At 41.0% G+C, this 15,852-nt stretch overlaps 1 protein-coding gene across 2 annotated transcripts in view; it reads left to right on the plus strand.

Moving 5' to 3' along the window:
• The window catches only part of suclg2 (succinate-CoA ligase GDP-forming subunit beta), a 125,646-nt gene that overhangs the window by 59,906 nt on the left and 49,888 nt on the right, over positions 1-15,852 (plus strand). For both annotated transcript variants that reach the window (XM_039797739.1, XM_039797740.1), the window contains exons 3-7: positions 5,391-5,490; positions 6,520-6,610; positions 9,480-9,632; positions 10,702-10,791; positions 12,294-12,390. In XM_039797739.1, the coding sequence (XP_039653673.1) occupies positions 5,391-5,490; positions 6,520-6,610; positions 9,480-9,632; positions 10,702-10,791; positions 12,294-12,390 (531 nt within the window). The remainder of the gene's footprint in view (positions 1-5,390; positions 5,491-6,519; positions 6,611-9,479; positions 9,633-10,701; positions 10,792-12,293; positions 12,391-15,852) is intronic.

Below are 15,852 nucleotides of genomic sequence, written 5' to 3' on the forward strand. Positions count from 1 at the left end.
AAATAAAGTGACAGCCTGTGTCCACCTGCAATTGCACTCGCAAAATCAGTCTGTGCCCGTTAAAGGTGCACTATGAGTTCCTGCATGGTTTCAGCGTGATTTCATTTTTGTCTCAAATCGTAGGTGTCTCTCCTTGATCCGCTAGCTGCTTGCCCCCTGAATACACTGTGAAAAAGCCCGGTCTCGGGAGACAACACAGGGGTCGCAAAACAACACTACAGGCACAGGCTGTGCACCAAAATACAACAAACCACATTCCAGCCAATCACAGACAAGATGGTTGGGGGTGGGGGTTAGTGTGCATGCACATAATAATAATAATAATAATAATAATAATAATAATAATAATAATAATAAATCAGAATTGTGACTTTTTGAGCATGCAATGAATGCCATTACCGCCGCCGCAAACACGCGCCCCAGCGTCTGTCAGGACATGACGATGGTTGTCGGCCATTGCCGATGTACGATGACATCATCATTCTATTTTCTACCTCAACTGAACAGGGAAACGTATTTTGCTTGAAGAATTCCAAAGCCATTATATGTCAGGGTTCAAAGTACATGAAAAACCGAATGTTTTGTTTTCATATCTTTCCTTTTGGTTCACCTGCCATCAGTACATGAATGGAGAGACATTTTCTGTCTGACATTTTCGCAGTCTGGCAGATTTGGAAATAGTGAAAGTTTATGGAAAGCTGAACTGGTCCAAGATGATACCAGCCTTATCACTGTGATTTAAATAAAATCATCACACAAGGAGTCTACACATTAAACACAACCCATACCATTTACTGGCCCTGCCTGTGCCAAAGTGTAATTCAAACATAATGTGCTGGCATGGCTATTACACGGAACATATAGATACAAGTGTTGGCCTAACTTGCCCTTTTTATACACATGGTGGAAAAGAAAAGGAAAAACAACATGCACATATTCAGTTTTCCGCTTGTGTAATTAGTAAAGCTAATCAGATAGTTGCCCTGTTTTAGGCTATAGTAGGTTACGCGTTCATTGTTTGTTCCCTATATCCGTGAGCCATGGATGTGCCACAGCAAAAAGCCCTGTGGCAAGGTAAGTCAAAAGCTAGAGCCGCTCCAATAGCTTTATGTAGCTATCAATATGCAGTTGACAACATAATTGAAGTTATTTAAAGACGTGCCATGTGCCACTAGATGGAAGCAAATGGAAGCACAGATTGTTGTTCTTTCTACTTATAGTGCTGGAATACCCCTGAATTATGAATTACATTTCAGCTGCTTAGAACCTATTCCAAGAAATACTGGAGAAAGAATAGTTATTTGTTTTAATGGTCTTGCAGACTAACATTTCATGGTCTTGCAGACTTTGTTTTTTCTTTAGACTAAGTTTGACAGCAATCAACTGTCTTCTGCATCATAACCAGGAAGGGTGCTGAAATGATGAGCACAGATGCTGAAGGTTGAGAGGTCTTTCTTTTTTCCCTTCCGTCTAGTGTTAATGGCATTCATCCACAGGAAGGCTCTGGCTATTTTGTGTTGTTTGATTGTGGCTGTGTTTGTTTTCTCCTCTCTCCCAAGAGTTTGATTAGTCGCCTCCATTTAACCGACACATTACTTTTATTACAGCACACATGCATGCTGGGGAGGGCCGTGCTGATCTTTTTCTCTCTCCATGCAGATGATAGCCACATCTTACTCTCTATGGATCGGCGCACAGCCTACATCAGTCCCTTACCAGCCAGCATCCCCCTTATGGCACAGCCCTCGAAGGCTTGATTAAATATCAGACCAAAGCTATCTCTGCTGCTGGCCACCCAGGGGCTACAAGGGAAGGGAGGAAGGGTTGGAAGAGAATAGGCCTTTCAAAAGTGCACAGAAAGAAAGCGGGTGAAAACGACACTGATTGTAGAAGTAACATCCTCTTTGCCAGCTGCTGTCACTGGCAAGCAGACTGGGAGTTGATTTGCACTCATTACTGGGAAATGAGTAAGGCCTGAGGATGATGGCCGTATTACTCTAATTGCATGTGATGTGATTTGAGATGTTGTGCAATGTTAATCTCCTCCCCCTGTGTCCCCAAGATATAGAAAATAAATGGAGATGAACATCTTACTCTGCATCTTCACAGTGTGAGCCATGTATGATACAAATGGAAGCAGAGGACAGATTATGCAATCACACCCCCCCCAAGAAAAGGGTTTTCATTCAACCAATAACAACCAAACCAATTTCTGCAGAAGGTATTTTTAATTACTGTGGCTGCAACATGTAAATAAATTAATTGTAATGTATCTAGTGCATATATACTCTTTGTATTTCACAATCACAGTAATGAAAACATACTTACACAGAAGCATATTGGACAGAATGTACTATATATGAGAGAACGAATCAGAATGTGATGTGCATCACCTTCCATTAGCGTGACCCCTCAGTTTACAGATTAAATATTGCATCTTTTTATTGTATGAACACCTTAAACTCTGACTTTCCCACAGTGCTCGCTGTTGTCTTTGCTGATTAACTTCAGATGTTCCCTTCTTCCCCCTTGCTCATCGCAGTGTCTGGGTTGAACATAAAGGCATGACTTGTCTCTGATTTTACATGCTATTACTCTTTTCCCATTCACTCCCTATTCTGCTCCACACTCATTAGGGACCAACCTTTGTCTGAGTGTTAGAGGCCATCTCATGTCTGTCATACTACCAGATAATGGCCACCCTGCTCTTTACCATGCACCATCTTCACTGTGATCTTTGAGGACATCATTATCCTCTGCATGTGATCCAACACAGATTGGTGTCTCAGATAACCAATTTTTTTAGTCTTTTTCTCATTATACAGTCTTTAAAATGCAGTGTTAATGCATTTTATCACATTATATCTGTTTGTCTCATTTTGTCTCTTCTATAAAGTTTCCTCTTATTATCAGCACATTGCTCTTTCAGTGCCCATTCATAATCGCTGATATTGCTACAATTATCTTGTTGTGTGCAGCATAATAAGCAGGTTTGCCATCAATTACTAGTGCAGCAGGAATGAACACCTGCCTCTTTCTCACTCCATTACCTTCCCTGGCACATTACATGCCTATTTAATATATCTTTGCTTTAAAACCACATCTTGCTCTTTTTCCTCATCAATTTGTCAATACTCTTAGCTTTCTCTGTATGTCCAACAATGCAATCTTCCTATTGGGTTACATTTTTCTTTCCCTACTTGTTTCTTCTTTTTTCATCTTTTAAAGCAAAAGTAATTTCCTCTGTGCCGTCCCTCTCCACTGCACATGCCCACAGGACACTCTATTTCATCTTGCTTTGAACTCTTTTTAATTTTGCAGAGTAGCAGTTTTTTATTAACATATTTATTCATTTATGACTCCTCTCAAAGCCCTTTGCATATGAGCACACCTTTATTCTCTCATTCTCTCCTCTCAGCTCTCGACTCTCCGCAGAGAGCGGGCCTCACTAATGCAGTGTTAGTTCAATCCCTGCCACCTTGTCAGAGGCTATTTTCTCTGGCTCCTTTTCTTACTACAGCAGCAGTAGTGAGCACAGCCAGAGTTTTCATGCTCTCTCCACTCAGCTCCTGTCTAGATGTTCCCCACCCTGCTCGTAGGGTTTTTTTTTTCTTCTTTTTTTTACGCAGTTAAGGGAGGAGCCTGTCTCCAACCCTCAAAGTCAAGGTGTCTTTCTAACCATCACACAGCGGATCATCCCCTTCCACTCTCCCTTACACCCACTTCCCACCCTGATGGCAGCCACCTGTCAATGGTTGAACTCCCCCACCTAGATAATAATAACCTAGCCAGAGACCATCTTTCATGAAGTGTCCTCGCTTCATTTGAGTAGAGGGAGATTGTGGGCAGGACGCTGAATAGACCGCTGAGGGGCCTCCTCCTGATGTGCGAGTTCTTGCAAGGTTGCAGTGACAGCAAAGGGGATGCTTACATAATTGGAGCAAGGTCATGTGAAAGTTTCAAAACAGTTGTGCAGTTGCTAATTTCCCTTCTGCAAGTGAGATTTTAAGCAGATGTCAGTTGTAAGGAATGCACGTATTAAACAGTTGAAGTGTGTACTGTATGTGGATGGTATCTTTAGCCAAGCTAGCGGCATAGTTCTACAGAGGGCAATGTCAGTCTTTGGATCGTTCCACCAATTTGGTCCAGACTGAAAAATCTCTTAACTATTCGATTAATTACCGTGACATTTTGTAACCACATTCATGTCCCAGAGAAGATGCAGCCTACTGACTGGCCATTCTTTGACTTTTCTGCTAGTGCCACTATGAGATTGAAATTTTGGGATTTTGGTTCAATGTCTTAACTGCTATTGGATGGATTGCAGTTAAATTTGGTAAAGATATTCAAGGTGCCCAGATGATGAATTCCATGACAAAGCATTCCTAATGATGTGATGAGTCCATGACTTTTTTTTCTCTAGCACCACCATGACGTTCACATTTATGGTTTTGACATTTCCAGCAGCCTTAGCTGTACTAGCGCTATGTTTAGGGCTAATAAGCAAATGTTAGCATTTGCTTAGCACTTAAATTGTAAACTAAATGGTGAACATGGTAAACATTATACCTGCTTAGCATCAGCATGTTCCAACCTCACAGAGTCGCTAGCATGACTGATTCTTTTTAAAAAGGTATTTTATGTCCTTTTCAATATGGGTCCAGTAATAAATACATTGTAATTGGTAGTGCTGTTATTTTCTGTGTGGATGGGTGCTGAACTCTGAAGTTAAAACTTTCTCCCCTTCCTGACCTATCAGTAATCCCTAATCTTTTTACATATCTCACTCAACCCCTCTCTTTACCTCTTCCACTGTTTTCTTCAATCAGATGGACAGTTAGATGCAGACTTAAAGGAGAATTCTGGTCGATTTCAACACGTAGCTCTGTTGTTTGTAAATTTGGAGTGCTGTCAGTAGCGAGAAAAACGAAAACAGTCGGTGTTCCCTACACCGTGTTATCCTCCTGCTAGCAAGGAGGAAGGAAGTAGAAGGAAGGAATCACTTCACATGGGTAGGTGCTTGTAATGACGTTTCGAACATGTTAAGAGGCTAAAAGCACGTTTAAAACTTGCCCGGTTTCAGCCTCCCGGGTGCTAACGCTAGCAGGAGGATAACACGGTGTAGGCAACACTCCGTGTTTTCGTTTTTCTTACTACTGACAGCACTCCAAATTTACAAACAACAGAGCTATGTGTTGAAATCGACCACAGTTCTCCTTTATGGGAGCATTCATGGTGCTGAGCCTATATCTTAGGTGCGCTCTCTCTCTCTCTCTCTCTCTCTCTCTCTCTCTCTCTCTCTCTCTCTCTCTCTCTCTCTCTCTCTCTCTCTCTCTCTCTTTTTCCCCTCCTTTTGACTCTCTCTCTATCCGTCTCTATCTGTATTTCAGATGCCAAGGAGATCGTGTTGAAAGCCCAGATTCTGGCCGGTGGCAGAGGCAAGGGTGTGTTTGACAGTGGCCTTAAAGGTGGAGTGCACTTAACTAAGGAGTAAGTATGCCTCGATCTACATTTCACACTGTGAGTTACTGTAGGAGATTCAAATTATTTCTCCTGCGACAGCGACATTTAGAGTGAGGAGGCTCAAAGAGCTCTCTGAAGATGCTCCCTAGGCACAAAGACACAGTTGGGATTACTTGTGCTGCAAATAAACACTTTTTCTTTCTTCCAGTGTCTCGTCTTCGAACAACTACCCGCTATTAAATTTTGAAAAAGTGATTTTAGGGTCGGCAGAAGCGTTTTGCACCCCATACTGAGTTTTTCTCTCTCGGGTTGATTGGGTTTTGTGTCTCCGCTGAGGTTTATTTTGTTCTAGCTTAGAATTACAAAGTGTGATGGGTGTATTCCTCCAATAAAGGCTTACTCTGAAAACAACTTGAAAGAGTTTTTCTTTGCTCACACTGAATTTCCCTCGAGTTACCATGCCAAGTTACCATGTACAAAAACAGTACTAGTACAACATATAGATGCATATATATCTAGTAAAGGTACCTACCACTTACTGCCGCCTTAAAGGCAAAAAGGTGATTCATGACAATTGTCTCAGACATGTATCATCGTCACCCTACTTCAGGGTTCAGACTGGCCAGAAACGTTTTCAAAGGGCGATATGCTGAAGTTCATCATCTGCAGACAGTGACACGAGTGCACAGTTCACCTTTCTCTCATCTATGAAAGGATGAGAACAACCCCGGCTTCATTTTTATTCACTAACAAAACCAGAGCATGCTTACAGAAGCAGCGCCGGTATGCGGGCTGCTTTTAAACAGAGAGTATAAATCAAGATTTATTCACAGCGATGTGTAGATGTACCAAAGTATTTCCAAAAACTGTGCTTTGTCAGAATGTTACATAAATGCCCAGAATGTGCTAAGCCATATCTTTCTTCAACTAAGCAAAACTCTGGAGAGATAAATAAATACTTACATCTGTCAGTTGACCTGCTTTTCTCATCTTTTTTTTACTAAAGACTGTTGTTTAAAAGAAAGATACTGTTTGACTTTTAACCTCTCCTTTCAGCCCTGCTAAGGTTGGTGAACTGGCCAATAAGATGCTGGGTTTCAATCTGACTACTAAGCAGACACCGAAAGATGGAGTGAAAGTAAAAACGGTGAGCAACTGCGCAGACTGAAAGAAAGATAGATATACTTAGCTCTTTCTAAGTGTTTTTTTTCTGACCTCATTTCAAGGCATTATGAGTCCATTTCTGTAAAATTAATGACCGTAAAGGCAGTCTGGCTCTGTTTAGTTTTTTTTCACTAAGTTTAAATAGTAGCTGTCCACTGTTGTTTACTGTGGGAATGCACTGGTTGGTGTTATGGCTCATTGCATAAATTGAACCGGGTCCACTGTGAATTTAAAGTGTTTGGTAAACAACTGTTTCTATGTGCCACTAACAAGCTGGAATATCATTTTCTCTACTCGCATGCTGCATGCAGTACCTCCTCAAAACAGCCTTTTCCAGGTGATGAAGCCTTCGGTCCGTGGCTTGTGTGTGGCTCCTGCTCTCTTTCTTTGTCTCTCCCCATCTCTGTTTACCCCTGCTATCCCCCCACCCACCCCCTTCCAGCTTCTGCTCCTACTCCTACTGCAGAGATTAGTTGGAATCAAATGAGTGTCACACTTGTCATTTTTATAGAAGGCACCTGCGGACTAGGACGTTCACAAGCTTAGAATTAACTCCATGTCTCAGAGTTGGGAGGAAAAAGTAAACAAACAAAATTGAATTAGATATGAGCGAGAAGAGACGTGACCTCCAATCGGCCAATTGTCTTACCAAGGATAGTCTCGCATTGCCAGACCTACTTCCACAGCGCTGCGGAGGAAGGTCTGACTAGTCCACACAGCATTCCGGGATAGAAAAACATGCTCTGGTTTATTGGCATTTCTTTAAACCGTTTACAATCTTGATTTACCCTGCAGAGATCTGAGGAGCACTTAAAGGTGCAGTAGGTAAGCCTTATAAAACTAACTTTCTGTCAGATTTGCTGAAACTGACCCTGTGCTCGAGTAGAACTACATGAAGCAGGTAATACAAAAAAATAATCTGGCTCCTCTGGCACCACCTACAGCTTGTAGTGCGATTTGCAAAAATCCACAGCTCCCTGTTCAGATGTACCAATCAGGGCCGGGGGGGAGAGGTCTAACTGCATGTCAATCACTGCTCATGCACACGCATTCATTCTCCCTTGTGGGGGGAGGGGCTTAGGAGACAGTTTTGGGCTTTAGCAGAAAGGGGGGAGGGACTGAGAAGTTGTCGATGTTCACATGTTTTGGCTAAGTCCTGGATCTTCAGAATCCTACCTACAGCACCTTTAACCATAGTCCTCATAAATCGACCGGGGGTTAGAATGCCAACACAAAGAAAGCGGAAGGTGACGGACATCCGGCCGAAAATGAGGGACATCAGGCGGATCTTTTGGCGGCACCAGAGCAATCCCATGGATGTATTAAGAGAACAAGCAATCCTGTAAATGAATCCTCGTTGATGTAGACTACACCAAGAACATCCTCTTTTGCCCGTGGCACTGAAATCCGACCTGGCAAGCGCAGCCATTGACTGACCTGCAGGATCGAGTACAGTAACAGTTGAGTCACAACCTGGTCTGTCAGATGACAGCCAGAGCTTAGCTGTCAACCTGCCAATGAAGCTCGCATCAACCTTCAGCCTGTAATGCACCACAGAGCAGAGAACCCCACAGGAAAAAGGGACAACACTAGGGCCCTATGAAATCGGTTTTATTTCTTTTCAAATTCCGTGTTTTCGGATTCATTTTTATCCCTTTCGGATTTTTCGGATTTGCTTGTTTTCTTTTCTCTTCTAAGCAGTATTGACCTTTTTAAAAACTCAGTGACACAAACTCACATTCAGCAAAGCACATTGAAAATTACCTGAATAAAAGCTAATTGGATGCTCACCTATAACAATGTTAAGGACACTGCGATCTTGTTTTTCGGAGGTTTCATCAACAACAATGAAGATTTTCTTTCCACGGATCTCTGCCAGCACTTTTTGAATGTGCTGGCCAAAGACCCGCGGCAGGTGGGTCTGCCTGAGGCTGCTGGCGTTTTCTGGAAGCGCGCCTCCCTGCTTGCAATGTTTAATAAGAAACCAGATACAAGAAAGTATCCTCTTCATTTTCTCAAGCAGTATGTCAGCTTCAGCACACGTTGCAACAAAATCTTCCACAAACCTACGCCTTGCATCTATTGATTTTGTCGTTGCCTCAATGGTAACCTAGAGGGATTTGCCCACTGTGGATTTAGTTTTGTTCTTGAGATGAACTTTTGATTTCAAATTGTCGTTACATGTGTCTTTGCGAGTCCAGTCAACAGTATGTTGACAAAACTTACAAAACCGTTGTTGTCCACACTCATAGTAGTCGCTGGGGTATTGTTCAGCCCGGTATCGCCACTGTTGGCTTATCTCAGGAGCCACTCGCTTCGACATTTTTTTCCCCCACGCAACCAACTCGCAACCTGAACGTGAGGACGTATGGTTACTAACATTTGAGTTACTGGAGAAGACAACATTTGGACAAAGGAGATAGGAGCACTGTCTGTGAACATGGAGTGTGAAGAAGGCTATCCATCCTCATTTGCTGGGCGATAGGGTGGAAGCAGAACATAAGGGCTGTGCATGTTCAAACGAGACGACAATCCCAAAACCTGCAGTCCATTAACCACCACACAACTAGATAGTTTCAGGGTTCTCTTTTCCAAATGAGCCTCTTGCTTGCTTCCTCTTTCTGCTTTTCTGCTGGACTCTGAGCATTGGGTCCCTCTCTTTTTCCTCCGTTCCTCTCATTCTCATATGAGAACTTCTCAGATCAATGCTTCATAGATTCTGCCAATCTATGGACGCTGCTTATTTGCCTGTGTCATTGTGTTCAATCAGTAGAGTTCACCCTTTATGTGATCATGAAGTCAAGTTAGTATTCCTCCATCAGCCCCTCTTTCCCCTGCTGTGCCATATTCAGGTGATGGTTGCTGAGGCCCTGGACATTACTAGGGAAACCTACTTTGCCATCCTGATGGACCGCGCCTGTAATGGTCCTGTCATGGTAGGCAGCCCCCAGGGAGGTATGGATATCGAGGAGGTAGCCGCCAGCTCCCCAGAACTCATCTTTAAGGTATATGATTTGTGGTTTATACCCATCACTACAAAATCGAATGAGAAGAATGAAAACTAAATGTATCTGCCTCAAAAACAATGCAGAAGTTAATGTTGATTGATGTTGTCTGGCACAATGAAACTCTTAAAAAAAAAAAAAAAAAAAAGTGCAAACCCTTGCCATCTTTGCTCAAAGATCTTATTCTTTAATCAATCAAAGGCTTTATTTGGCTTAAAATCGTGCCGGGGCTTGATTGACAAATAGGGCCTTACAGATGGAAGCTGTGCTCTGTTCGTATTTTCTGCTAATTCAATAAAATGTATTGCCCTGCATGCAGCAGCTGAACATGATTCACAAATACAGCAATGCTGAAGCTTAACATGAACAAATACACAGCCTTCTGTGTTTTTATTTAGCTGTTAATTAGATTCCATTTACAGAACTTAATCCGCTGTAGTCACTTGGCTACTTGTCAACAGGTCCTTGTCATTGTTAACAGATGTACAATTTAAGCATTACAGATGGAGTTTGTCTCCATTTTCTATTGTTGTATATCTCCATGTTGTATTGTCTACAGATGTTGGAGCATTGTTGTTGTAAAGATCCAGCTGATATTCATGTCATTCATTAATTCCCCCAACAACAGCTGTGGTGTTGCTGTCTAACATAAATGATAGCCCTTCACACATCTCATTAAAACCTATATGGTCCCGACCTGGTTTTTACAGAATTGTTTTATACCAATTAACGACAGCCGCAGTTTTATACTTTATTTTCTTCAACACTGTGAACCCTGAAATTATTCATCCATTTGTATACCTGTGAAAAAAAGTTGATAAGCGAGCTTCTCTCTATCTGAAAGTCAAAGATATGAGGGTCTGATGATCATAAATCCATCGTTTCAGCCCTAAATCTCCCTTTTCTCCATGTCTGGCACCTTGCCACTACTTAATTATAATGTTGGAGTTTAATACTGTATGAACATCCACTTTGTGTCAAATTATAGCCCAGCGTTTGAGCCTTTCTCTCACTCCCTTTCTCCATGTTTCCCTCCCTTTTTCTTTCACTTTCACTGCAAATCTTATAGGAAGTCATAGATATACTTGAAGGCGTGCGAGACGACCAGGCACTTCGAATGGCAGCTAATTTGGGTTTCAAAGGACCTCTGCAGAGACAGGTAATGGGCGCACTGAAGGCTTTATGAGACAATGCAAAAGAAGAGGCAGAAAAATCTACAATACAGACACGCACACATATGCAAAGACAGATGTATTCTCATTGACAAACAGACCAAGCTTTGGTTATTAGTTTTCCGTTTTCCGCAAAGTTGTGAAGTGTCATTACACTAGACTCACTTTCCAGGTGGTCTATTGTCATATTTCTGGCAGTGACACACAGCGCTTTGCCAGGCTGAGGGCGCTGACATCACTAATGGTACCATTATTTCATAAAACATGCCTCGATGCCTTTATTTTATGCGTAAATCACGCAGTTAGAGGCAAACTCATCCCTATGGGGAACCTATAATTTTGAAGACAGTGACCTCAAGTGTTACAAATCTTGCTCAGGCAGCATTAGCTAGTAAAATGAGGCTAACGAAGAACACTTCAGAAACATTCCAAGTTCACATTCAGAATGAGTATGTGAGCTTAGATATAGAGTTAATTTCAAAGCCATTTGTCTCTTGGCATCAGATCACTAATATGTTTTCTTTTCCACAGGCACTGTGGCATGATAAATCAGATTAACCCAGAAGCTTAGCACATGGAATACGTATAAATCAGACAACTGAATCGGCTTCAAACTGAGAGTCAAGGATGTTTTGACCTTTTGTTTGCATCGAATTGTATGCAATCCTTTTTTGTAGGATATTGAATAGGCATTGATTTTAAAGAGGCAAGGAGATAAATAGAAAGTGTCCGTATGCTTTTCCTTGGTTGCTAAGAGTCAGCTGCCAGACTGTTTAATTCCGTAGGTAATTACAGCTGTTCTTCTTAAATAGCTTTACTGTCGTGTGTGTGTGTGTGTGTGTGTGTGTGTGTGTGTGTGTGTGTGTGTGTGTGTGTGTGTGTGTGTGTGTGTGTGTGTGTGTGTGTGTGTGTGTGTGTGTGTGTGTGTGTGCGTGTGTGTGCTTAAGATCTTTGTGAGATTGGTGGACTGTGTCTGGATCTGTGCATTCTGAAGTCTTTCAATGCTATGTCAAGCTGTCTTCATTTCTAAAGAACAGTTGCAGTAATAGAGAGATACACTGGACTGCTTTTAAAATGGGGATTTTGACCGTGATGCTTTAAGTGTTGTTCTATGTTGCTCTATTCTCTGGCTGTGTTCCTCTTTTGCCCATACACTGTTTGTAAATACCAATGACAAAAAGCTACAGCCAGGTGGAATCTACTGAAAAATGCATTATGATGTGATATATGTATGTAGCCACATTAGTATGTGCTGTAATCCATGTCTTATTTGCCAGTTGTCACACCTTTTGGAAAAAAAAGAGAAGGGAACAGTTCACTTTCCAGCTCAGAGACATACATATTCATGCAAAACAATCTCAGACAGTGTGATGTTGAAGGTGATTTGCCATGTTTTATCTAGCCTTTGTGGAAGGCTGAGCGGCCTTGGCAGGGCCGGCTGCTCAGAGCCGAACCATCAGGTAATTGCTGTCCTATGTGGACCTCACAGGCAGCAGATCAGATTAAGAGGCTCTATGATCTGTTCCTGAAAGTCGACGCCACTCAAGTAGAAGTCAATCCTCTTGGAGAAACTCCCGAAGGACAAGGTACCTTATATCGTGTGTGTGTGTGTGTGGGTGTGTGTGGGTGTGGGTGTGGGTGTGTGTGGGTGTGTGTGTGTGTGGGTGTTATTTCCTGTCATTAACTGTCCCCAAAAAGCATTTGCAATATCTCAACACTTTAAATAGAGAGCATTTTTGCACGAACATGCAGCCACCTATTAATCACTGACTGTGGGATGCAGGCACACTATCTCCTGGGGTCTGAATGCATTTAAGAATATGAAGTGTACTGTAATTGCAACACATTGACATCAGTTTCTTGTTGACATGACTTTGTCTGGATCAAAAACCAAAAGGCTTCAGGGAGCAGAGATTTCCATATTCATAGCATGTTGATGAGTCCTAGTTGCTGATGATTAAAGGTGCTCTAAGCTATGTCACGCGTTTTTTAGGCTACAACATTTTTGTCACATACAGCAAACATCTCCTCACTATCCGCTAGCTGCCTGTCCCCTGAACACACTGTAAAAAAACTGCGGCCTCTGTAGACAGCCCAGGCTCGTCAAATGGCAACAAAAACAAACCGCACCAACGTGCACCACGAAACATACAAACAGTGTTCCAGCAAATAACCGACAAGAAGGATTTTGGCGGTGGGGGTTGGGGGGGTTAGTGCGCGGAAGGGAGGGGGAGGGGACGGGATGAGGAGGAGGGAGGGGCGAGCTAGCCTCCGTTTTGTTTGACAATACTTTGAACGTCAACAAGAAGTGACATCACCCAACATCGCTCAGAGCACCTTTAAGTAAAGTCGTACGGTCTATCATCACATAGTAATCAGGAACTCCAAAGAAGAATTACAGCCGCAGCAGTGTCCTTCATGTACTCTATGGTCGTCAAAGAGTAACCACTCAAGGATACTCTGAATATAAAAAAAAAATTATAATCTGATAAGCTGAATGCTTAAATTCATTTTGCTGTATATCAGGCATTAGAAGTAATTGAAATTACTTACATTTTAATTGGTTTTAATTTCAATGTCATTGTTTTAATAAAAGAAGATAATAAAAAATTAGCTGGACCAAAAATGCTTAGGTAACACTAACCTGGCATTCTTCTGTTAGGAGAGAAAAATGAGTCTTTGTCTTTAATGGAAAGAAAACAAAAGGTTAAGACATTTCCATCCTCAATTCCCTGTCTTTATAGTAGCGCAGCCTAGCCTAATGCATGTTCAGTCTATTGAATTTAACTTTAAGTTATTAGATGCAGGATACGTTTATTGTGCAGTCGAGCAATAGAGTCAGTCAACTCTTTCTTCCAATAGAAATTGTCACAGTGAGGCTGAAGTCTAAACTCAGACCTTCAGCTCATCGTTGTTATGCTGTGTAAAAGTGGCATTAATGTAAGATTAATGGAGGTCTAAATAGGGAGTATGCTTTTTCTTAACATGTGTCTCTCTGTTGTACCGCATTAAAAGCAATTCTGGAATTGTCACTTGTCAACTTGAACCTTACCACATGATTTGTCCAAAATCTGCTTTTTAAATTGTCTCCAAGAACAGCTGAGAGCTGATCCTTGTGTTTTTTCTTTAGTTGTGATTCTGCAAATCAAAGCTGATACCCATTTACCATAGCTACAGTATGGGTCCGGTTTCAATCCATGGGCTCAAAGCCTGCCTCAGTGCAGTTTCTATGGTCTTTGCACGTGTTACTCCCTTTCCATGTCTTAAGCCTTCCCTAATAGATGAAAACACTTGAATTCTCAAAGAATAACAAAAAAGAAATGTGTATTTTTCAGTCCCTAGTTGTCACTCAACACAATAAATTGCACAACATGACACCGTTGGAGGCTATCAGGTAAACATTTCATGTGCTCATCATTCAGATGAGAAAGACATTATACAAAGTCACGAAACATATTCTAGCTGTTGTGATGCTGCTTTCGTTGAACTTGTACTGAACTCTGTTTTTCTCCTAAAGAAATGAGAGCGTTTGTATCGTCTGTTGCAGCGAACACAGATTGACTGGGAAGTGTCCTATCGAGATGTATTACAATACGCTGAAGATGCATCACTTCTTTGATGTCATTTAGTCTACTCAATACCAGATTCTTGTTCAAAGTAGGCTTTATCAAAGATTGACAAGAAAGGTTTGTTGTTTCGTGTAGTCTTATGGAAATTAATAAATAAAATGACTCCTATCAAATGGTGAATTTTCACTGAGAGGTATGAGTTTCCTTTTCTACCAGCAGGAAGAAGCTGTGGCTGTGATTGAAGCAGGCTTTGCAGACAAGCTTCACATTAAAATCAACTCATTCATTGGATTCCATTTGTTCACATTTCACAAAGGAGCGCTGCTATTTTTCGGCAGGCATTGAACAAACGTGTATTAAAAAGGAAAATTTCTCAAGGGTAATAGTTGAATTCATTTTGTAGATGGACTGCAATAATGAATGTGTCAAAACAAAAACAAAAGGAATTGTGTAGGAGTGTAAATTTACCTGGAGGACACAGTATGTCTACTCCCCAGTCCCAGGAGGAAGTGTACCTGCTGCATGTATCGTTTGTGTATGTACGCATTTTGTTTCTGTTTCTCTTTGTGTGTATGTCACTCCCAAAGCCAATTCCCAGGTTTCCATATTTGGTACCTTTTCTCACTATTACATTTTGGTGATCTAGCCATCTGTTACATGCAATGTGCTATTCATTAAAAAAAATATTTGTGTGTGTGTATATATATGTATATATATATATGTGTGTATATATATATATATATATATATATATATATATATATATATATATATATATATATATATATATATATATATATATATAAAAGAGTCAATATTACACCATTTGAAAACTCAATTTCATCTAAACCTAATGTTGTAGGTTTTTTCATTTGACTCAGTGTTACTGGTGCGGGTCTGGAAATTGTAGCATTTTTAAAGATTGCTGCCTCCTATTTATGGAACAGCAGTGAACAGACCAGTGTTGCACACCTTTATACACTCGCCTAAAGGATTATTAGGAATACCTGTTAAATTTCTTGTTAATGCAATTATCTAATCAACCAATCACATGGCAGCTGCTTCAATGCACTTATGGGTGTGGTCCAGGTCTATATATATCTATATATATATAGATATATATATCTATATATATATAGATATATATAGCAATAGACAAAGTACCATAATAGTTATATTTTTAATGGCTGAAAGTTTACAGATTACTGATGTCTAAAACAGAAATTTAAAAATGTATCGCAGCTGCTAAAAACTAGCTGGAATGAAATGTCTTTGAATTAAAAGTAAGAGATTTTGTGGAATACACTTATCTGCTTGTTTGCTACAAGTTTGATTAAAAAAATATTGATAACACTCTCATATCTCTATGGTAAATCTGAAGCTAGCACCAGCAGCTTAGGTTAGCTGAGTTTAGCACAAAGACTGGAAATAGGGGGAAGCGGTTGCAGTTTTATTTACCCCTTATAACTGTAATCTGATG

Source organism: Perca fluviatilis, chromosome 4 (genome assembly GCF_010015445.1).
Source record: "Perca fluviatilis chromosome 4, GENO_Pfluv_1.0, whole genome shotgun sequence".
NCBI lineage: Eukaryota > Metazoa > Chordata > Actinopteri > Perciformes > Percidae > Perca > Perca fluviatilis.